At 32.1% G+C, this 24,523-nt stretch overlaps 1 protein-coding gene across 1 annotated transcript in view; it reads left to right on the top strand.

The window, feature by feature from the left end:
- LOC126831999 (receptor-type tyrosine-protein phosphatase N2) overlaps positions 1–24,523 on the top strand; it is a 155,545-nt gene that overhangs the window by 111,864 nt on the left and 19,158 nt on the right. Inside the window, exons 12-15 of the mRNA XM_050562676.2 lie at positions 6,294–6,482; positions 6,886–7,013; positions 17,274–17,328; positions 23,955–24,102. Coding sequence (XP_050418633.2) covers positions 6,294–6,482; positions 6,886–7,013; positions 17,274–17,328; positions 23,955–24,102 — 520 coding nt within the window. The remainder of the gene's footprint in view (positions 1–6,293; positions 6,483–6,885; positions 7,014–17,273; positions 17,329–23,954; positions 24,103–24,523) is intronic.

Genomic DNA, 24,523 nt, shown 5'->3' with positions numbered 1-24,523 from the left:
CTAAAGCCCGCTGTCAGGAATTAACTCTGTTACCATGGTAACGACCAAATCATCTTCGAGTGAGAGCGTGGATTAATCAATGTAAGGACGTAGAGGTAGTTTAAGAGAGACACTAGTCAGTTGTAGAGAGGACATGGAAGGGAACAAGTGATCTAGCTCTCCTTATATACAGTTATCTTGACAGACAAATTGTACGTGGGACACTCGCCTAGTAATTTCTTAAGCACCGGTTATACACAACAAGAATGAGTAACTCAGCATTAACTTTCATGCAGAGTATGTCTGTCATGCAGCTTAATATTTCTTCAGATTCAAAAACTTTTGCACTGTGTCGAAATTGGGCAACGATATTGGCTAATAAAGACACGAATCTCGTAACAATCTTTCGTAGGAGGACAGTCGCAGAGTCAAGTTGTCGCGTCATAAATCCTATATGAATGGACCGAGGTAGACTAGCAAGAGCAAAAGATTCAACTTCTAATTGCAAGTGATTTTCTATCTTAAGATAATGAAGAATGCGATCAGCTAGAGGGATGGAAGGTGAGTGAAGCGCAGTGAAGGACAGGAAATGAATACATTTGGTAGTAGCGATGTCACATCAAGTTGTCTGTGATTCAGTAACTCCGAGGAAACCAGTAGATGACTTGACACTAAACTTGAAGAAGATTAAAAAAAAGAAAATGCTGCTCCAGTTACTTTTACAAGCTTTGAGTTATTTCTTCCACACTTAGTTGATCAAGCTAACAACAGTAAATGACCTGACAGTTGGTTATACGACAAGATATTGGTTTCTACCTGATTAGCACTTGTAGCTGGTAGCAGACACACATTAATAGTAGGGTACCATTAACACTAGCAGGTGCTGTCTTCTTTCCTCTTCCTTCATTTCCTAAAGAGTTGAACTAGATTCATTTAAACATCCAGGAAGATGCTGAATTTTGCCATAAGTGAGTTTTTTTTTTAAATGTTCATCTCAATCTATTTATTTTCCTTTTTTTTTCACTGAAATTGTACTTGTTACTGAAAAATATTCCTTTTCAATAAGGTCATTATATTTTTCATATTATCCTCAATTTTCTGATATATTTATGCAAATTCATTTAGCAAAGTCATGAATCTGTGTTGTGGCTATATTTAGCAATGATGTCATTGAATATGTTAGTCAAAATCTAGTTGGGTTGAATGGGAAGTGAGATTTTTGTTACATCAGTTTTAGCTTTAAAGATTGTTAATTGTTGCTTTTTAATTGTGTGTACCAGGTAGTTAAATCCCAACATAACAGCTGAATCTGTTCTCTTTTTTTCTTATATTTGAACATGGAATCCCATATTTCCTTGATTTCGAAAACAAAAAACCCAAAAAAATCTTTTGTAGACTTTGGTGCATGCATTTATTTTGAACCGTGGGTGGATCAAGTAAATAATAGGAAGTGACTTAATTCCTTAAAATAGAAATTATCTTATATTTTAAAGTGACATTATTGGACAATTTTGGGGAAGTTATTTTAGGTTTAAAGGGCAGTGTGAGGGAATTATAGCCTAACATATGGTTACTCTTAACAAATCATATTGGCTAGAAAATTGATCAGCAAATGTGTGATTATGGAGTGTGAAATGCACATGCTCACAAGGGAATTTGTCATCCATTAGGATTATTCAGAACAACTTGTTGCATGAGTTATGGCCCAAGGTACCAAATTAAGATTTATTTTTAGTTCATTGTTTTTATGGAGATCAGTTTATTTGTAGGAAATTGCATATTTCAGTGGTTTTAAAGATCAAGACTAGGGAGATTATGGTTTCTTTTAGGTTTTAAAGTTCCATTCTATCTGATTGTCTTTTGAAACTTCAAACAATTGTACTGTTGTAATATATTGGCATCTAATCCATTTTGCTTTTAAAGTTAAACACAACTAACAGTTCATTCCTCTTTTAGTAATTGATTGGAAGTTGTAAAAAGATTTTTTTTCCTGGGTTTTGTCTTTTTTTTTTTCCCAACTATTTTGTATAAATTTTGAATGATAAGTTTAAATTTTAGACTATTTTAATCTTGCAGTAGAATAGAAAAAAAATATGAACTTTTTCCCTTTCATGGTGAGAAACTACAAAATTGAAATCATTAAATTTACTCTTTGCGGAATCTTAATTTAAATCATTTTTTATATAATTTTTACGTTTTATATGCTTTCATTGCATTTTTGACTTTATTTCCACTTTTTTAATTTTAATTTGACAATTGATTGCAAATTTGTATAATAATCATTTATTAGAATGGTAGTTCCATACATTATATGATGTGAATTTTAATACATATATCACAAAAGTAAGACAAAAATGTCAATATTTTAAAATGCAATTATTCATAATCTAAAATTCTGTATTTAGAAACCCTTAAATTAGTATATTATGACGTATACAATTATCTTAATTGGTTGTATTATGTAGCCTTGAAGTTGGTATAGATCTGCAAAATTAATTTTGAAGTTGCATTTCTGGTATACTTTACATCTTTGATTACTGGGCAAATAAAAGTAAACTATGCTGGAATTGGTAAAAAATGCATTTCTGTTCACTTTTCATGTCATATTTGAAATAAGGAGCCTGTGACACCCGTCTCTTTTTAATTCTTTTAGTTATTAGGCCTATTTGATTAAATTACATGTACTATTTAATCTGATTAATAAAAAGCAGAAACATGATACATCTATATAATATGTTAATTAACTAATGAACATAATCAAATATTTCTATAAGTACAGATAATATTTCATCATAATTATTTTCATAATCCTTCATTATCTACAATAATCATTTTGCAAATCATATACAATTTTAATTAATTTTATTAAGTGAACATATTTTTTTTCAGAAAAAATGTGAATGAATTGCCGTTTTTAAAAAATGTGTTGGAAAAAATATGCGGAAGTATTTAATTCATCACGATTCTCATTTTACAAAGATTAATTGACGATCAAGTATTAAGAATAAAAACCCTTCCAACTGATTATTCGTTATTAAAAATGATTTTAGAAATCCACAGGTATAAAATTATAATTATTTATGGTAATTGTTTTGATAAGTATGGATAGCACCATAGAAAACGTGTGATTTTTTTCCTTTAAGACCAAGATAACATCACATTCACACTTTTCTTTCACCAACTTAGTATAAAAGCTACGAGTTGTAATTCTCGTGTAATCCACGGCTAATCTTGATGAAACACCTCTTCTATTATTGATTTGCTCAAGAGAATTAACGTAAAACCTGTTTTCCACGTAGAAGCGTTCAATAAGAAGAGAAAATAAGATTTGCATTGGTAAAGAAGATGCTTTTAATGTGGAATGTGGGAATGTATTCCTCAGATGTAAATTACCGTTGTATATAAATATACATTATTCGCCAGATTTATTCGTCAGCATTTAAATCTGTTCTGATCCAAGTTAATGGAAGTGGGTCTCTAGAATCATGATTGGCCAAACCATGTTCCCACCATTGTAGGTAAAAATAAATTGATAAATTTTGATAACTTATCTAAGCAAGCTCTATGCTTACCAATTTTAGTTTCATTTTTGGCAAAGGTCATTGTCTGCTGAATATTAATTAATTAATGCAGTTATATCTCAAAATTGGCTTTATATATGGGTGTGTATTTTTCTAATGGACTTTCACATCACAAAAAAAAATCGACATATAAAATTATTAAAATCAACAATTTTGCTTTTGATCATATTTTAAAGAAGTCATGTCATTTTAAGCCTCTGTGCCCTGTCCTTGAAATTAACAAATGAATGAGGTCTGTTTCACAGAATATCAGTGCACATTAAGAAACATTGACTCTAGAATTCAAGAAATTCTGTTACTTTGGCAAAATTCCCTTCCCTATACAGCCTTGGAGACAAATTGTTAGAAAACTATGATGTGAAAGATCTATTCACTAACCGTATGTTAGTCTCAATGTAACGTTTCTAATGGGAAAGTGTTACATGATTTTATAGATGAAAGAGTACCTGTTATAATTATGACGTTATGGCCACCTATAAAATATATAAAGGAGGGTTTTATTTGACATGTCATTGACGTTAGACAAGATAGTGAGAAGTCTGTAAAATACGGGGAATTAATAGATGAAAGAGATTTTTTTATGATTTGTTCGTCTGGGTATTGTCTGGAGAGTTTGTTATATTCTTGTGTTGATTTATGATGAGTATCGTATCTCTACCAGACTCCAGAGAAAATATTTCATTTTTGTCTTCTAATAGTTGTCTTGATAAACATACAGCATGTGATAATAAGGAGGGATTTTAAGAAGCAGTGGAAGCTCATGCTCCCAAGACTGTGTTTTATCATGGACCTCAGTGGCTCTCTGTAAGCTGAATGTATACCGGTACATGTAATCAAATCTGTCATTATGTATGTTAAAGGACAAGTTAATTTCTATAGGACAGTCGTAAGTTTTTGTAAGATAAATGTATGTTGTTCCAATGTAATATTTTGACTCCACTGAATACAAGCTTTTATTTAAAAAGTTGAGTACATTGATGGATGCATTTTTATCTGAGTTTCGAATTACAACAAAGTCTTTATTGATTAAAATGCCTCTCTCCGGAATACTGTGATATACCTTCAAGATAATTGCTGATGCCAACAAATTTACACTTTCAGTTAATCATCAAGTACAAATTTAGTGAAATTATTGACTGTGTGATAGGGTTTAAATGTAGGCTGTCCCTGTTCAGAGTTTTTTCTGTATCTACAGATTGGTTTTAAAAAGACAAAATAACAGTATTTATTGTATTAAATGCCAACATTTTCATGTCTGGCCATCCATATGTCACAATTCTTATCCGATTTAGACAAAACTTGAAATATAGGTTCGTTTCGATATTGTCATGTATCGGATTGAAACTTTGTGGATTATGGCCCCTGATTGTACGAAAAATCACGTTTTTAGCTTAGTGTTTACAATTTTTATCTGATTTAGATGAAACCTGAAATCTATGTTAATAATCTCGGTTCCTTTTGATATCCCCGTAATTTGGACCACAACTTCCTTCCTGGATTATGGCCCGTGATTTTTAGCTTGTGGTCGCCCTAGAGGTCACAATTTTTAACCGATTTAATAAAACGTTCAAGTATATCACCGTAGCACCATAATGATGATGGAGTTCGAAATTCTTGAAAATCAGACCGAAACTACCGGACAAGATGGTTGGTCTATGTACACAAATAGTGCTAAAGTATGTAATAACAACGTTGTTGTCCCTCTAGAGGTCACAATTTTGATCCAATTTTGATGAAACTTGAAACATGTCTTTATTTCCCAAGGATGTCTGTTCCTTTCGATATTCACGCATATCAAAGTTCCTGGATTATGGCCCTTGATTGTATGAAAAATTCATGAGTTTTGCTTGTGGACCCTCTATAGGTCACAATTCTCATCCGATTTTAAAATTCAGTTATATATATTACCGTTACACCCTGATGATGATTGAGTTCGAATTTCGTAAAATTTGGACCGAAACTGTCTGATGAAATGGCCAATCCTTGAACACAAATAGTGTAAAAGTATGTAATACCAAGGTTGTGGACCAGCTAGGGATCACAATTTTTGTCCGATTTTGATGATACTTAATATATATATTTCGGTTCCTTTTGATATTACGATATCGAATCGTAACTTCCTGGATTATGGCCCCTGATTGTACAAAAAAAGTCAGTTTTTAGCTTGTGGACTCTCTAGTGGTCACAATTTTAATCCCGATTTAAAAAAACGGTTAAATATATCAGTGTTACAACCTAAGGACAGTTGAGTTCAAATTTCATAAAAATCAGACCAAAACTGCCTGACAAAATAGCTGCTCCTTGTATGCAAATAGTGTAAAAGTATGTAATACCAAGATTGTGAACCCTCTAGAGGTCAGAATTTTTATCTGATTTTTTTTAAACTTAAAATATAGTTTATATCCCAGAGATTTCGATTCCTTTTAATATTGGTGCATATCGAACCATAAATTCCTGGATAATGTTCGCTGATTTTACGAAAAATCACTTTTTTTTTCAGCTTGTTTTCTGTCCGTCTCTTGCAAAATGTGGGCGTATATTGCATGGTAACCGCTTGTCTGTACGTGAACACATTATTATTTTTTTCAGCTTGTTTTCTGTCCATCTCTTGCAAAATTTGGGCATATCTTGTATATGTGTATACATTATTATTTAAGACAGAATGAGGTGCTTAAAGTACTTTCAAATTTTGAATTTACCACTGATTTTATATTTTGATAATTTGATTTTCAGAATCAAGTTGAATTGAAGAAAGATGAGAATAAATATGTGGTTCTCACCTTTATTCTTGTTGGTTGTATTGCTGGAATCTTACTTGCTGTTGTTGTCATCTACTTAATTAAACGTCAGTCCCGATCCAAAGAAAAACTGGCGGAACTTGCCGATAACGCAGAGGGAAACGAAGCCTCCAAAGACTATCAGGTAGAATGTTTTTAAGAATCTGTTCATGTTCTTTTAAAGAGATTCTGTTTCTGGATATTTGTTTCTTATAAAAGAATCCCATTATGAAGGTCTTATTTTATTTTTATGTTGTTGAGAAATTATTTTCCTTCATTAATGTAATAGGCTAGATGGAGAAATAATTCTCCGGTTTGAAACTTTATACGTATTATAGGAAGGGCACATGAATGATGAAAAGTGGGTGGTGACACTCCTGCCTCAGCAAAATTAAGATGGATAAAATGAACCTAGAAAATATTCACTAGGTCACTTTGAAAGAATATATTTAATCAGCTACTGACAAGCTGACAATTCTGATAAGTTTACCCCAGATGAAGTCCTTGATGGAAAAGAACTAGAAAGTAAAGTATGTTGTTTATTGTAGGACTTGTGCCGTCAACGCATGCAGAGTAAATCTTCTGAGAAACCTGAACCTCTACACGCTGCATCTCGTATTGGAAGTGTCTCTGATCAAGTGAGAAGTCCTTCAAGTAGGAGTAGCACCTCTTCTTGGTAAGTACAATATTTTTCATACAAAGTGTGACTTGAAGGGAGATATAAATAATAACTTGTAACAGAAAAATATAGAAGATATAAGGAATACTCTCGAATGGGTGGGATAAAAATAGCAGGAAAGGCTTTAGATGAGAAAGGTAAAGATTCCTTGTCGATAGAAAGCTATTAGCTGGGAAAACTTTGAGGCGAGATATAGACTAAGAAATACAGTCGGGAATAATATTGTAGGAAACAGGTTGTATTAATTTAGACGAACACTTGATACCATTATTTATTTATTTGGTAAGCTCATGTAGCTAACAGTACTTCTAGAGATTAAGTGGTAAAAATGTGCGCCTAAAATGCCAAAAGATATGGTACTTCTGTTTACAGGTGTATGTACTGATACTTCAGAAGGAAGTTCCTTGTACAATTAATCTTTACTTTTTTAATATGATCCTTAATCACACTCAATCTAGTGACACAATTACAAAATGTTCATTGTCTACAGTTCAGCCAACATATAACATTTTACTAGTTACTCCTGTTTTTTTATCGGCATTACTTCCACATGAGAGATTTACTCTTTATCAACTTATACAGCTACATGATGGCGTGAGGTGTCGTTATTTGCTGGAATTAACTTTCAGAAGTTTGACATGAGAAAATTGGTCAGGCAATGTCTTAATCCTTCTCAAACAATTCACATCCATGATTTGCCGAATTCAATTTCTTTCTAATCCTTTTTGGAGTTGTGATTGCGACCCAAGTAGTTGACCTTCCACTAATGTTTGGTGACTAATTTAACATGTCTTAATGTCCCTACTTGACACCTTGGGGATTTACTTGACACGACTTACGAAACTAATTTGCCACCTTTCGTCTGTGAGACGCCATTATTTCAGAGATGATGCTACAATCATCTATGGGGCGTATGAATAACTTCATTTAAAAGCTTAATAATATGAATTCGCATTAGGTGTCATAATGAAGACATATTATAAAGGGAAGATGTACTTAAAGGTGTTGTCTCTCCATGCTAGATTTAACGATCAAACTCTAATTTACAGAAATGTCTTGGAAGACCTATTAGAGTTGTATTACAGTAAATCTAATGATAGTAAAATATTAGAGGTTAAATGGAACACATAGGTCAAAAAAATTAAAACACAATTATGCATAAATTTAACTTCTGTATTCAAAGCCCCTTAAATTGATAAATATGTGATATATGCATTTATCTTGTTAAAATTAATGGCAGAGTTAGCTTTTAGGTTGGTATACACTATAACATTATTTTTAGAAAAGCTATTGAATATTCAGGAACAAACAAATTAAGCGAGACTCGATCAAAGAAACAAATTTAGCAATACTCCAAAAAAAACGATATCCTGGAAAATATAAACCAGTAAAAATAAAAGTGTGTATTTTGTGCCTTATCTTAAATGAGAGGCTTGCGACATGTAAATCCTTTAGTCAGAGCCAATCACAAATTAAGATGTTTAAGGGATTTTGTCTAGGAATTACTGAGATATAAGGCTGCGGTTAATTAATTGTTTGTGAAATATACATGCTACTTGAGGTCATTATTAATTATTGAGATGGAATTTAAAATTTTTGAGATTAATGCTGTTTCTATTTCAGCAATAACTAATGTCGGTTACATGGTCATTGGAAACCCAACGGTAACCGTCGCCCACTATTTATTCACATTTAATAAAATTTTTCTAGATTAAAATATCTGTTGCACAATAGCTGGGCACTGAAAAACTTGATCATAATAATAGGTCTAAATTATTAGTGATATGTTTTTAAGTTAACCATTCGTTAATTCATTCATTTCTTCATCTTTCCTTACTTCGACCTGTTCTAATCAGGTTGATGATTTGTTCTGGCATAAATATTTAAAAGCGTACCTTTGGATTTTTAAATACAAAATAAGTTAGTTTATTTAACATGTCGTCTAAAGAATTTAAATTTATTACACACATTTTCGTATTTGTTTCTCTAACCTTGAAGGAAGATAGTATCAATAACCTGTATGTTAATTGTCTTCAACTTTGACCCCATCGGCACATGGCATGTAATAATATATATACTTTTATAATTTTGTCCATCTTCATCAAACTATTTACATTTATTACTGTCTTTGTGCCCTTTGAGACTGTATTTATAGAGTGTTGTGGTTAATAAAATACTGTAAAGACAGTATCAATCAGTCGGTACCTCATGATTGAGGCTATCTCATGGCAGCAGTTTTGGAACCATTGGTCACAGAGTGCTAGTCATGTAAATAAAATATTTTAGCAGGAATTTAAAGACATTTATATCTTTGGGTGAATTTTATTACAAATGACAAGTGCCTTATGAAGTATATATGTGAAAGAAAGTGCTGCAGCTATCATTCCTTGGTTTGAATGACAGATATATGATATGTGGCTTTTTTAACTTCCTGTTTCACAGATGGACTTTGTATATTTTGTCACATTCTAGCCTACTAGACTTTACTTATCACCTACAGTGTCATTTTTATTGATAAATAGTGTTCATATTTGAAGGCAAATGATGAATGCATTTACAAACACAATGTTGCATCATACAATAAATAGTGAGGGTGATAAGTGGCTTGGTACTGCAGTTAGACACAAGGTAATCAGATGTTGCCAGTATTCCAGAAATACTGTGTTGCTTTTCAAACTTATCCCATAGCTGTTGGGCAATGTCCCTGATCATTATAATCACATTCTTTGTCGAGTATATGTGCATAGAAAGCAAAAATTTCCAATGCTTTAAAAAAAAAATGAAATTAACGTAAGATCAGTCAAATGACAAGTATAATTTGTCTTATTTTGTGACAAAAAAAAAAGATCATTGCTCACTAGAAATTTGGAGCCATATGCACTTTATTAGTTGGTATAAACTTTTGTTGTTTTTGCTCTCTAGAGCTACACTGCAAATGAAAACCTGAATAATTTATTTCTGTAATTCTGGCAGTAATCTCTAGAAATTTAAATTTCTTGGAGGATCATCCCGTGACATTTAGCAACAGATTTTACTCCAATTTCCCGCCCATCAACCGACAGACAGCAAAGTCACATGACCACCTGTCTACCAAAGTGGTATCAAGGGAGACACAGGCATATTGGAAAATAGAGTTCTTCCATATGGGAGGTAGAAATGATTGAATCACATGACTATATAACGTTAATACAAACGTCTGGACTGAGAGATTAGCAGAACTTTATGATCAATCTTCTCCCTGTAGTTTGTTAAGACAATACCAGAGTTCACCTAAAAAAAAAAAGAGATGCCTCTTGGATATTGATATTGAAAAGTAACATTGACATTAGCATATCCATTCAGAGACATCCTGTATTAATCAAATCAAGGGATTCACTTTATTCATTCATAGTGTAGAGTGTACATTGAAACAGTCATCTTCGAATTATAAATCAGATAATGATTCATCCCCACTACAGATTTATTATCTATTGTAGACTTCCAGGAATATATTTTTAAAATAAATGCTTCTACCTACACAGTCTATATGAATCACAAGCCTGCAGAATCTATTATTTTCATGGTCTTGTCTGAATTTTATATTATCTATGTATGATTTTTGTCCAAAAGCTTTGAATATTAGTCTGGAGGTCTCAAATTGTCATCAGTTATAATTCAGATGGCCACTTTAAGGTTAAGTTTAAGGAATGACTCAAAAAGGATATATTTTTATTTGATTGTTTTTTGATAAAAAGGTTAAATGGTATAAAAAATCACCTTTGCTTTGATGCAATCAGTAATTAATGGAAGATGTTACCAATTCAGAAACATTGTTCGCTGTATCTTTTCAACAATCCAATATAAAATCTGTAGGAAAGTGTTCAGAAATCAGATTCTGGATTTATTCATTTGTCATATAGAACATTGCTGTTGTGACAGTTTAATCTTTGACTGTTGATTGTGGTTAATTGTTAACCCAAATTTTTTTTAAGTTTAAAAATGTTGGATCAATTTCTACTCCTGAAACATTCGCAATCATTGTAATTAGCATGTACAGAGGCTAAAGATGTTCAATTAATTTACTAATTATGTGCTGGCTTAACAATGTCTGTCTTTTGTCATATTGTGTCCATTTGCTGGGTACTTGTTCTATCATTTTCCAATTTATGTGGTCATGCTTTACTTTTAATGGTACTAGAGGGTTAATAATTGTGCTTTTGGAATACTATAAACTTTGTGCAAAAATTAGGAGAATGTTAATTCTGCAGTATGTGTCATACAAAATTACAATAAAACATTCTAAAGTCTATAATTTATAGGTATTTTATCCAATAGAATGTTTAAAATCCATTGATGACACAAACTGATCTTTGTTTATTAAGCACATTTTTATAGATGTTAGAAAATTCTTTTACAGTCTCATTAAAAAATATTCGTAACAATCGGTTTATTGACTTTTTACCTTTCTTGCAAAAGAATATATCAGTTGTATATGTCTAGCTACCACTAACATTCCGACAAAGTAATTAACTGGGTTCAGAAAATTTGAATTGTCTTAAAGGCTTTTCATGACTCATCACTTTCTTCATCACAATGGTCTGTTTATTGCCAGGATGTTGGCGAGTCGCCATGAGGAACATTGCTGTTTTGGACAGTTTTATTCACATTTGAATATAAAACCACTTACATGTAAATGTTGTTATGACTTAATAAATATTGTTATGTTTTGATAATAGTCAAAGATGTATCAGTTGCCAGATTTAAGGTTCTGGCTGTGATTTGGTACCTTGAAACTGTTATGTTGGTAGAACATCAAAGAGCCAGTAGTACTTTTAATGAATTTGTCCAAAAAAATTGTCAAGTTTTGAATAGAGGCTAAATTAGGTCTACGGTATATAGTTTTATTAGATATCAAATCTATTAATTTATTACTTAGGCCATACCAAAGAAAAAGGAAGGAAATTATTTATAGGTGTTCCGAAGAATAGAAAATCAAATTGGTGTGGCCCAGTTGATTTGAATATACATAGAATTTGACATAGAACGACTGTTGATTTCTTGCATTTGCGGAGCTCGAAGAATATGTTACACATTCAAATTTTATTGGCTATTGCTTGAGATAATAAAGAATTTGGAGAACTGTTCTTGTGTGAATTTAAAGGTAAACTGGTCTTTAAGCATCTTCACCACAATACAATTCCAATCACATCGCATACATTGCTAAAGCCATCATAAGCTCTGACTGGCCCAATGATACCAGGGAGATTAATCAGTTGGAATAGCGTTGAAATGGTTAACAATTACTTCACTGAATGTTTGAGATTTAATTTCTTTCTACAATTGATGTCACTATCAAAATCTAAAAATAATTATTCAAGACGTCAGCAGCAGCCAGTACAGAACCTGATTTTCTGGGTTCATCAACCCCATGAGTTCCAAATGCATCTTCCACAAAAAGTAATCTGCACCAAAAAAAGGGCAGAATGTATGGTAAGCCTACATAAGATTATTTACTGAAAAAAAGTTGGCTCTTCCATACATAGTACTTGAGAAGTTTAAATCAATTGTGAAAATATCCAGCAATTACATTTGTATTATAGCTCTGTTGGTAGTCTTAAATACAGACGGCTAAACTTTTGGAGCGACATTATTTAGAAAGACATTTAAGTTTGAGAAGGAGAATGTCAATATGACCATTGTTTAGTATCAAGTGATGTTCAGGTTGTCAGACGTGGTAATTATGTAGTAGAAAGCAGTAATTATAACTTAAACAATGTCCATTAACCTGATGTAACCTTATAGAACAACTTATTTTTAGTCATCTTTTATATCATTCTATAGTCTAAATGTTCTAGGTATAATAATAGAAACATTTATAACAATTACTTTGAAGCAGAGATTTTAATGTACTGGTATGGGGATGTGCCTACACTTTTAAAGATACTGGAATGGCAATGTGCCTACACTTGAAGATACTGAATGGTAATGTGCCCACTACACTTTTTAATGTAGGCTACTGGAATGACAATTTGCCTACACTTTTAAATGTATTGGAGTGGCGATGCGCCTACAATTTTAAGAGTGGTTGTCTTATAAATAGCTATCATAAATGTAATACTAAAAGTTAAACACAATTTTAGTCAGGAACTTTATGATACATTCATCAGATTCAGAATTTTACAATAAAATAATATCGCAGGCAAGCAGAAAAACAGGACACTCTATAGCTCCAATGGCTGTATTAAAGTCAGGTCGTTGATACAAGAAGAATATGTAAGGAATCACCCTTTGTGCCATCACCTCACTGTCTGCCGACGGCTGTCTTCCTACCAGCTATTTTTCGGACTATTTAATGTCTGGTCATGAGTTTGTGGGACTTAATGCTCACTTCCACTGAGGGTAATATCACAGGTAAATCATGGTTCATGAAAAATTTGTTAGATGAGCCAGTTGTGTGTGAGAGGCTAGGGTTGAACGGGAGAGCAAGAAAGGGAATTTGTAACGTCCTTCCACTTGGTTGAATGTGCAAGTTTACCTTTTTAGATATAGCTAAATTTATATACTGTAATGCTTCTTTCCATATTGGGTTTAACACTTTTAAAGTATGGCTTAGTTCACATAATGTTTTTAACCATTAAATTTAATGGCATAATGACCATCATATTTATATTAGGAAAAAGGTATACTCATTGCAAAAGATTGATTACTAATATGTTTTCTTTTAATTCATATTTAACACAATTGATCTGAAGTGAGCTAGTCTAAATATATGTTCATGTGAAATGTGTTTTTCTTTTATTATTAATGTAAAATAGGTTTCAAAATGGCAAAAGTGAAAGTTTTATTAAGTACTTTATGTGATTGTCTGATTACCCTAAATTTTAGACTAATGTCTACAAGGGGATAAAAGCTATTCAACAAGTTAAAACCAAATTTTGTTTCATCAGGCTCCCAGTGGTCAAGTCGAGGCCACTATTAAGATTTTTCTTGGAATGCTTGTAATGTGATTAGTTCATTTCCACCAGTATTTAGTCTCTGATTACAGACTTCAACAGTCAAGGGAGCAGTTGTTATTAAAGTGGAAGTAATTCTTGGTAATAACCATTTTGAATCTTGCTTGAGACAAAAGATTGTATTACACTGGTCATCTGTAGTTTAATATGTATTATTAATTATATTAAAAGTCAGAATATGAAACATTTGTCAAATGTCAGTCGGCTGTGTGTCATTTAGTTGCTTGTTGTTATATAAATGGCTTTAAAATTGTGCATGGACTTCAGTATTCAGTCACCATTGGTTTTGTAGGACTATTGGGACTAGCACTATCACTTAGAAAGGTTCAGTATTTTTATGTCATCAGTCTTTAGCTTTATCTATATGGAATAGAGTATGATGTCTTGGCAACACAATATTTTGGTCTCTCTGCGTCACAATGCTTTGGTCACATGTGCAATGTTAGGAAGGTGAATTTCACATGAACGCAATTCTTTGTCCACCCACTCTTCATCGAATTCCAACTGTCAGTTAAGGGTTCTACTTTTTACAAACCAATTAGCACCAGGATGGTCCTCAGTTTTTTTTTATTCCATTCGAACGATTAGGCATATTTTCCTTGAGGTTTAACTTGGATAAGAGATGGTTTATGACTGCTTTATTTAGCTGTCCTGAAAAATATTTTTTGTGGTATCAAGATTTCTTAATACAATTTTAGCTGCATGTTGCATTTCTCTTGAAGGTCATTGTGTCAAGAAACCAAACCCAGCGTTGAAAATCCATTAGTAAATAGATTTTAACATTCATGAATGAAATTGCGATTGACTTTTGTGGAATAAGTATAACTAAACCTGTTTAGTATAGAAAAGATAACACAAGATAGAACTGGGATGTTTGGTCTTACAATGTTTTATGATCTCTTCGGATGTGATTTAAAGATAACAACAACTTTGGGTTGTTTTTGAAAAGGTTAAGTTGATCATGTCTAGCCATAGATATTATGTTGTGAACATGGTCTCCTATTGTGTTTTGTAGATTATATATCTATGAGTAGGTCTGGTTGACAGTCTTAATAAAGAGATTTATACATACAAGTCAGAACAAAATTCAGATCATAGTCTATTGAATGGAGCTCTTTCGATCAGACAATTCCTCGTGAAAAAACTTTTTAATTGATTTATTGTCATGTTCAGTAATGATGAATTTTGCAGTAGAATCAATGCAAATTTATTGGACAGAAAAGAATTATACTTATAGCTGTATTGATGTTTGTGGAACCGTGACGTTGAGTGTCCTTGGCCAGGTACATATTGTTTGGTTTGATTCCTTATCACTTCAAATTACAAAACAACAACTTTAGCATTGATGTTCTTAAAAGGAAAATGTTAGTCATATATAATATGCAATATAGTATTCAATAGACATAATATTAATAACTAGTGGTTGTATTTATTTAGATTATTTTATCTTTATCTATCAACTAACACAGCAAACAAATTCATAGGAGTAATAAAGGAATTTGATTGATAATAATTTGCTGCAAGAAAACTAAAAACTGGCAACAACAAAACCACCTGTAAAATTGCACCTTTTTAGTGATGCTGTTGAGTTTATGTATGTAGACAGTCTTCCAATAATTTTTAGGATTTTTTGGTATTAATTAGTGAACATTCCTGCACTTATTCAAGAAATTAATGAAGCAATTCATGTCAATAATTGTTGAAGCGTTGGAAGCAAAGGGTTAAGTAATTGCATGGCATCTATTGTAATAAACGTTTAAGAGTTTTTCAAAGTAAAAGGTTTTGTCATGAGATCAATACATGTCTGAAGAAATTTGGTGTCACAGTTCTATTAACAGGAATAACAGATGTATTCATGTGCTAAATAGTAATTGTTCATTAAATGCAGCTTAATGAAGCTGGTTTTTGAAATCGTGTTCTCGGCTTATGTAGACCTTGTGTACTGATGGACAATCAATTAATCCCTAGTCCTTTGAAAGTTTTATTTGAGTCAACCTTGGGATATCTTTTGTGTCTGTAGTTGTACTTTCCAGTCCAGTCCGAATGCAGTTGATCAAAATTGATATGAAGTTGATCAAAATTCTACCTAATTTCTGATGTAAATTTTTTGATTTTATGTGTTAAAGAGATACATTTCCATTTTAAACATTTTATGTCCATAAATTATAATTCTTAATGTGGAACATCCTAGGGAATGAGCATAACTTTACAGCATTATTACTTTTTTTTTTATCCGACATATCTTTACATGAAATAGATGAGCATTAAATGTGCATGAATAAAACATGGACAGTTAACACATAAAAGCACTGTGTTTTTTAAAAAAAAATGTGTGATGAGAATTACATTTGTTCATTTCACAGGGTTTCTCGACAACTATAATAAAAGACGTGTGTTTAATGCATCTCAATATTCGAAAGTTAGCACTAGAATAATGCATGGACATGAAGATTGATTATGTAAAATGCTACGAATCAGACTAGCCAACATTACAAGCCCCATTAAATAAGAGACGGACGCCAAATGTAAAATTTATGCTTAATTGTTGCATGTTCTTGACACAGCAAACAAAAGGAAAATGATCCTGTCAATAATATTTATTGACATTACGATAAAATGGTGCTTTGAGGTCAGATCTAGTGGTTCACTTTATCATCAGCAGATCAATGAAAATGACTTGTTTTTTCAACACGATAGCCCTTGCTTGATTGAAGCGATTCCGGAGACATTGTCGGGCTATTGGCAGATTTGGGCATTAATTAACCAATCAAAGACATAAATCATATGGTGATATCGAAAAGCCTGTGGCATATTTGATAGTTGTGTTTATGGATCTTTGTTGTTTACTTAAAAGAGCCAATTAAATGAACCATGCGTATTTAAAGCAGATCAGTAAAAAGATAGGGGATTATTTTAGAATTACATAGATTATTGGAGATACATCATAAAAACTTTCCGGCTAATTTATATTAACATTGAAGATACCTGTGTCATGAACTGGCATGAAAAATGTATAAAAAATAAATCCCTGATGCTTACCCACCTGTCATTGCTTAGCTTAATGAGATAATGGTCAATAGGGCACTAAAAAGTACAATAAAAGTTTGTTGAGAAGTGCTATCAGGTGTTCTGGTAAAGTTTGAATAAATGAAATGAAATGGGTTAAACGTCCTACTGTTCTGCTCCAACTAGGCTAATGAAGATGGTAACATGATTGATTTCTTATTTATTATCTGTATTGTAATTTATTTATTGTATATTGTAGGAGTGAAGAACCTGTCCCATCAAACATGGACATCTCAACAGGACATATAGTCCTCGTAAGTTACATTTAATTTATTTTTGTATCTAAATAAATAGGGAAAAAGAGTCTTTTATTTTTAGGTATCGATAATCTTTATAACGAAATATTTATTAAAGAAATAAGAGACATATTTACACCAATAACTGATTGATTGCATAGAACAGATATGATTTTAAAAATAAAAATATTAATGTTATACATTGCATTTAAATCAAGATTGAGGGTCATTGGATATTCCCTTTAGCTATGTCAATCCGTTAGAAGGAATTTGATGTTTATTCCATACTGTGCTAATGATGGCAAATTTGTAGCCTAAGCAAATTGAATAATGGGCATTAGCAGAGGGTATTCCTTGTCACTTGTCTGAGAAACTCCTAATTTCATTATTTCAAGATCTTGTTGCTTATTATCGCGGAATCTCTTATCAAGATGTTCGTGCTACCGAGCTATTGATATATTGACGTTCCGTCACTCCACTCCACACACTATTATTCTAATCATTGGATACTGAACAGCTTTCCCTCGCAGCAAGAGAACTACCTGATGTTCTAGTCTGTAGTCTTATCAAAACTCAAACACTTGATCCACCAGCAACATTTATTCAGTACTTGATGAGAAATTCAATTTTATTAGCTTGTTATTATTTTGTTCAATGGTACTAAGTATCTAAATGTGTAAAGTAATTTTTTTTTCTCACAAAATGTAAATCATTGGATGTGTGGATATTGTATAAAATGTTAAAACAGTAGAAAGTAAACTGCTAAAAAACAAAAATGCACAACTATTCAGGAATAAAGTCCAAATAACAAAGATATATCAAGAACAAAAAATAATATGGCACAAATTAAGTCTAAACAAATAATTAAAACCTGAATGGTTAGGTATGTTAAATTACTAGCTGGCAGCCATCCCTAGAATCATTGATTTTGAACTCAGCTTATGCTTAGTTTTCAAGGATCTTTTTGGTCAACAATTTTAGAGGTCTAAGATATGTCACATGTGTTTTCTTTATTCCAGTCACAGATTAACAATGTTTTAACTAGTTTTACTCTTACTGTCAAATAACAAACAGTGCATAACTAGACAAAACAAATTCCACCAGAATGATGAGGTTATGTCTTTGATAGTTCACTATTATTCTGATATAAATATGTCTCAAGCAAGACATATGGGTACATCTCATGCCTCAGTATGGATTGACATATAATAATCGATTTTAATACTAGTTAAATTACAGTCAGTCTCAATTGAAATCAATAAAAGTCGAAATAGAATAAAACCAAATTTGTATGCTGAAACGCCTAATATAAAAAATAGAAACGCAAACCAGGCTTTATTCCAAAATATCATGCATCACCATTTATTTACCAGCAACAAAAACATAATATCACGATCAATGTTTACTCAAAAACAATTCTTACACAAATTTGTAAGTTAATCAATTTGAAATATCTGATGCGTTTTATTGATGTTGGAATACACAAATAGATTGTGTGTAGCTGACATGCACACTTGTTCTTTGTTATTCGTTTTAAACAGTTCACTTGAGTACAAAACATAAAACATTATTGGACAAAGGTATAGAAAAATAAGTGGAAATGAACTTGTAAAATATAATTTCAAAGAAATTTGATGAGTAATTAAAAGTGTATATTTACAATAGTATAACTAAACAGAAACAAGCCCTTTCTTTTGTATCCAGTTCAAAAATCAAACAAGACTAAGTGCTTTGTGTTTGAATTTGTTGATTTGTTGGATGGAATCGGCATTGCATGATATCTACATATTAATTTCTTGGGACATGATGTGGATGCAAGAAGAACAGTCTGGCAATGCAGTGATATACCGTATTTTAAATCTTGTTGCGGATGGTTAATGGAAAATGATATGCATGTTATTAAGAATAATATTTAGGTCTACCATTTCAAGGAAGGAATTTAGAGCATTTACATTTACTTTTTTCACATTGTTCAAATACATCAGCTACAGCTGGATGAGTGTCATAAAAAAATTTCAGCACTTGCCGATCAAAACTGGTGTTATCTTAACAAAGGTCATGTGATCAGATCTTGACCAATCAATGTTGGTAAATAATGGATGAAGCTTTCATCGGGTTTTCCTTGCACAATATCGATGAAGAATGGATTTCTTGATAAGATTACCTTATCAGCAAAATTACGGTTGGTGTCCTTTTGAAGATAATTGAAGAAATGTTGTTAAAGATAGTAGACGATAGTACTACAAATTGATCCTGTATAACCATCCAGGCTATAGTTAGTGTAATATGAATCATCAGTATTGGTTATAAGCATTTTCTGATAGTCCCTGCTAGTCTAACTATGGAATTTGTGTTCCAGAGAAATCGAAGAGGATGGAAGCCAATATACAAGTTTTCAGAAAAATGAGTTTGAATCCCTTCGTCTGTTTATAGCCATTGGGGATTGTTTAGAGATTAAACAGGAAGTAAGAAACAAGAGAACCTGGACAGAGTCTTCACTGTCAGGAAAGAGATTCTTCTTCCTATGAAATACAATCCAAAATTAATGCTTGAATCACCTGCATGCATGTGTGCACTGTATTTTCTAGCTAATCAATACCTTGTTGAGGCATATCAAAGAGACAAATAATTTTTACCATTAACTTTGGACTTTTGCTTTAAGTAAAGGTGTCTATCCAATTTCACATTCTTTTTTTAGTTCAGTCCCTCAAAGGTAAAAAGAGAGACCCAAAACTATCTATATATTTGGATTAATACTTGAACAAATAAACTGGTTTGTATCTCATTCTTCTAAATGAATTACACATTTCCCTTTCTATGGAGAACTAACATCCAAACTTTATTACATTGTACTAGGGTAAAAACAATCCATTTTACTCTTAACAAAATTGTAATCGACCAATGCCTGGCCATCTCACAATCAAATATAGTGTACAACGGTAATAAAATAAATACAACATGTCACACTTTATCAATGAATTGATTGGTTGGTTTTTAACATTAACTTGACAAGCCTGTTCGATAATTCTTGGCAATTTCCACCAACTAGAAAATCATAAACTAATAGCATAAAATGAAAAGAGAGTTGTTTTTTTGGTGTATTTATGATGATTGATTTAGTATGATGGAACTATAGAAACTGTGCTGTAATTGAATGAATCTAGATTTCTATCTGCTATGTTTTTTATAAAATACATGTAAGGTATATTGGAAGGTTTAAACATTATGAACTTTTTTTCAAACTTAAAAAATACTATAAAAAGTTGGGGATATTTATGAGACGACCATCATGCACACTTCCAAATATATTCTGAAACTTCTAAATCAGTTAATACAATGATCTCTATCTTACTTGAAAAATACTATTTCCAACCATGAGAAAGCTTATCATACGATCATGCACTGACATGTTTAACCTTAGCAACCATTTATATTGTGTTAATATTCAATATGAAACAAGTTGAGCTGGAAGTTAGAGATAACCGTTCATATTAAATACATATTACACACTCACTTCACCGATACCTAGCAATCAACAAATTAAAATTTCATTATATTGATTCACAAGAAAAACAAAAGGTTTCACTTGGATCAACAAAAGATAGGTTACTGCTGCTGAATAGATGAACATTAGATCGAATTTCATACTATGCAAATTCGCTGCTCTATCCTTACAGTTTTTGATGCAAGTGGGTTCAATATAAGATAGAGCACATTAATTGATCTGGTTAGTGTTTTGCGTTCAGGATCACATGTACTTACCTGTGTATTACTGATCTATTGTTTTCAAATGAAAAAAAAATTGGATTGAATATTTGAATAGCTTAAAAATTGCTGTCAATATTATTGTCTTATTGACAGAGGAGTAAATGTTTGATGGATTAAAGCCCATTTAGTCATATTAAAAGACAACGTCTTATCAGCATCCCACATTACTAACAAGCTGCAAATGGAGAATTAAAGAGGTATCTGAAAATTATCCCAAAAAAAAGAACCCAGAGAGAAATTTGAATCAATTTTGCAGTTAAAAGCAGTAAGACCTGACATTGGGTCATCCACCAGAACTAATCACTGGAGATATTAGCATAACTATTTGCATTAATTTTGTAGAAGAAGATACCCATTTTAACAAAATAATCATATTAAGCATACACAACTTGCATGCCAATTTAATTCTCTACAGGATGCCATTGTTTAACCCATGATGTGTTGATTAAATTCATGTTGTCTTAATTTACTCGAGACAGACCAAGACTTCATACAAATCAAAGACCGAGAATATTTTACATTCAAGTAATATAGATGAAAAATGTTTAAAACGGTCAACTTCCAGGGGATGAAACATCTAAGAATGGATACAGCTGTACACAGACTACATCACTTGGGAATTTATAGACATGAATTAACTATTCCAAGCAACTTTCTTTTCCAAATAACTTGATGAAAAAATAAAGGAAAGTGGAGAATTTTCATTGCTTTACCCCCAACTGCTCTAATGGTGCCTAATGATTGTATGATTGGGTGTTAAAACGTCCACCAGATGTCACTAGCAGTTATAGACATTACCATGGCGATCAACAGGTGACTTAATGGATTCCATGACCTCATTTCCTGTCAAACAAAGTGTTAATGACGGATATCGACTGAGAGACACCTAACAACGTGACCCGTGTCGTAAAAGTTTCATGGTTTTATCAGTATTGTCCTCATGTTTCCTGTCACGGATGAACCAGTGAATGCTGGGTAATCATGCTAACGAGACCTTGTATTGATGTGTATGTGAAAATCAATGCTTTCACTTTTCATTTTATTTAAAGGCCAGCCATCACTATTAAGTTACACAAAAGAAAACATTTTCAAGAGTAGTGTTCAGTACACTATTTTCTAAACCTTTAAACCTCATTCAGTGTATATTGATGTAATGTTTCTATTGAGAAGCTTAAAAATAGTTTATCCAGAAAATATTTTAGAAGATTTATAAAAAGCTTTGGTATCTGAAAAGGAACTGAGTGATGAACTTGCTTCAACAGTTTCTTAAATCAGTATGCCCATGTGGTGTTTTGTTGAAGTTTTGGGAATTAATGAAACCTACTTAATACCTACTGATTCAGTTTGCCCTTTTTACGTAATTTGAATATGGAGACAATGAAGATAATGTAAAGATATCTTTTAATTCATTACAAGATGTCTCTTCTTAAATGGCGTGAAAAGTGTGAATGATATTAATCCATTTTTATAGGCCCACACACAGAATGTGCATATACTGTGATCACTCTTTCTATCCATCCATCAGTGTGCTCACTCTACAGGCTACAAGTTTTTGCGAAGCATTGGATTTTAACCAAGAGATTCTGCTCATTGTCAGTCAACAATTTCTTGTTAATGTTAAGACTGGAGTTATGTATGGAATTTTTTTTAAATTTGGATTTAAGCAGTGGGACCATGCTTTCTCTGTGTCCCATGGCTAGAAGCCTGCATTTCAACAAGTTTCAGCTTTGTCTGTGCATGCATCCATCTGTTAAATAAGGTGAAAATCCTAAAAGTTTGTTTCAAATTATAGCTGCCATGTGGGCGTATTTTCATGCATTTTCATCCCCTTGTAGATGATTGTACAATTTAAGATTCAGTGTAAGACGGCCGCATGGTTCTTATAAGACGTCTTATGGCACAACTCCGCAATATGTTATACATCATGCATAGGCCACAGAGAGACATCCATCAGACTTAAATCTCCATTTTAGCTTCTACATTCAATCTGTGTAAAATATGCTATGCTTGGCTCTAACATATGGAATATTGATTCCTGATCGGTTCAAGAGTGGACCTTAAATTATGCGATACTGTAGCGTGTTAGTGAGCCAAGTCTTGTTTTATTGTGATTTATAAACTGCTTCTGTTAAATGAAAATAGCGATGAGACAATTTACTGCTAATGGAGAAATAAACTGACACAATTGTTGTCTGTTGTTTGTTCGGTGGCCATGTTTTTTTTGCCGATAATGGCTGCACCATTAAACACATTCTTTCACGCAGACACCACTCATACAAACTGACAATTTATAACGAAATGGGAACTAATTGTGTTCCAGGGATTCCTTTCCTTTGTTTTTATATGTGAACTGCAAACCAGTGGAATGAAATTGAATTTCGATTTAGAAAACCTAATTCTGTGTTATTAATAGATGTCTATAGAAATGTAATCAAGTCTATCGTCTAGTCCGATTGAACAAAATGAAATAAAATGCTTGAAGTTTAACATTTTATCATGGTCTATTTTAGACTAAAAAAGTATTTTTGTTGATCCACAAGTGTCCCAATATACCTATGTGTACATATAATCTTATATTGATAAATTTACTGGGAGGGATGACATAAATATATTTTAAACATTTCCTGAAGTGTTGTGTTAGTGAGAATTGAATTTCCTTCCATTGACAGAATCATGATAAAAGTCATTTTGTTGATTCATCAGGTTATCCCATTTCAGTTAAACAAATATTTATATATATAAATAAACACCTTCGATTAGAATAAATCAATGAAATATTACCCTGCAAATTTGTGAAGAGACAAATGTATGGTAATTGTACCGGTATATGCAATTTCTTCACCAATATTCAAATTGTTATTTTTTTTTTCCTTCAGTCTTACATGGAAGATCACCTAAATAACCAAGATCGTTTGGACACCGAATGGGAAGCTTTGAGTGGTTACGAGGCGGAACCTTCAAGTACCAAGGTGGCTACCGACGCCTCCAACATGCGTAAAAATCGCTATGGTGATATTCTACCCTGTAAGTATATGTTATCACATTTTAAAGTTCAAGTGTTCTTGAAAACATAAAAAGAAATAGAGAAATTATTGATTTCTGTGGAAATTATAGCCTTATTCGTCAAAACTACATGTATTCCAAATCAAATTTCTCTCATAAAAAAGCAAGAAATTTGTGGAAAACTGATAGTGCAGGGAATTAAATTATATGATTTAACCCAATTATCAGCACCCATTGGTTTACAAGTGGCTTCTACATTCAGTATAGGAGTTAGGGCTCTATATGTACTGCACTTACATCTATTGCACTTCAGTGATTTTTATTTTAACACTTTTTGATAGTTCGTAAATTTAAATCCTTGAAAATAAGAATCCAGCAATTCGGCATTTTTTTATCTAAATGGTAATTCAGTTCAATTTGTTCCTAAACTAAATAACATAAT

Source organism: Patella vulgata, chromosome 9, assembly GCF_932274485.2.
Source record: "Patella vulgata chromosome 9, xgPatVulg1.2, whole genome shotgun sequence".
Classification (NCBI taxonomy): Eukaryota; Metazoa; Mollusca; class Gastropoda; family Patellidae; genus Patella; species Patella vulgata.
This window is presented reverse-complemented; position numbering and strand designations above follow the sequence as displayed.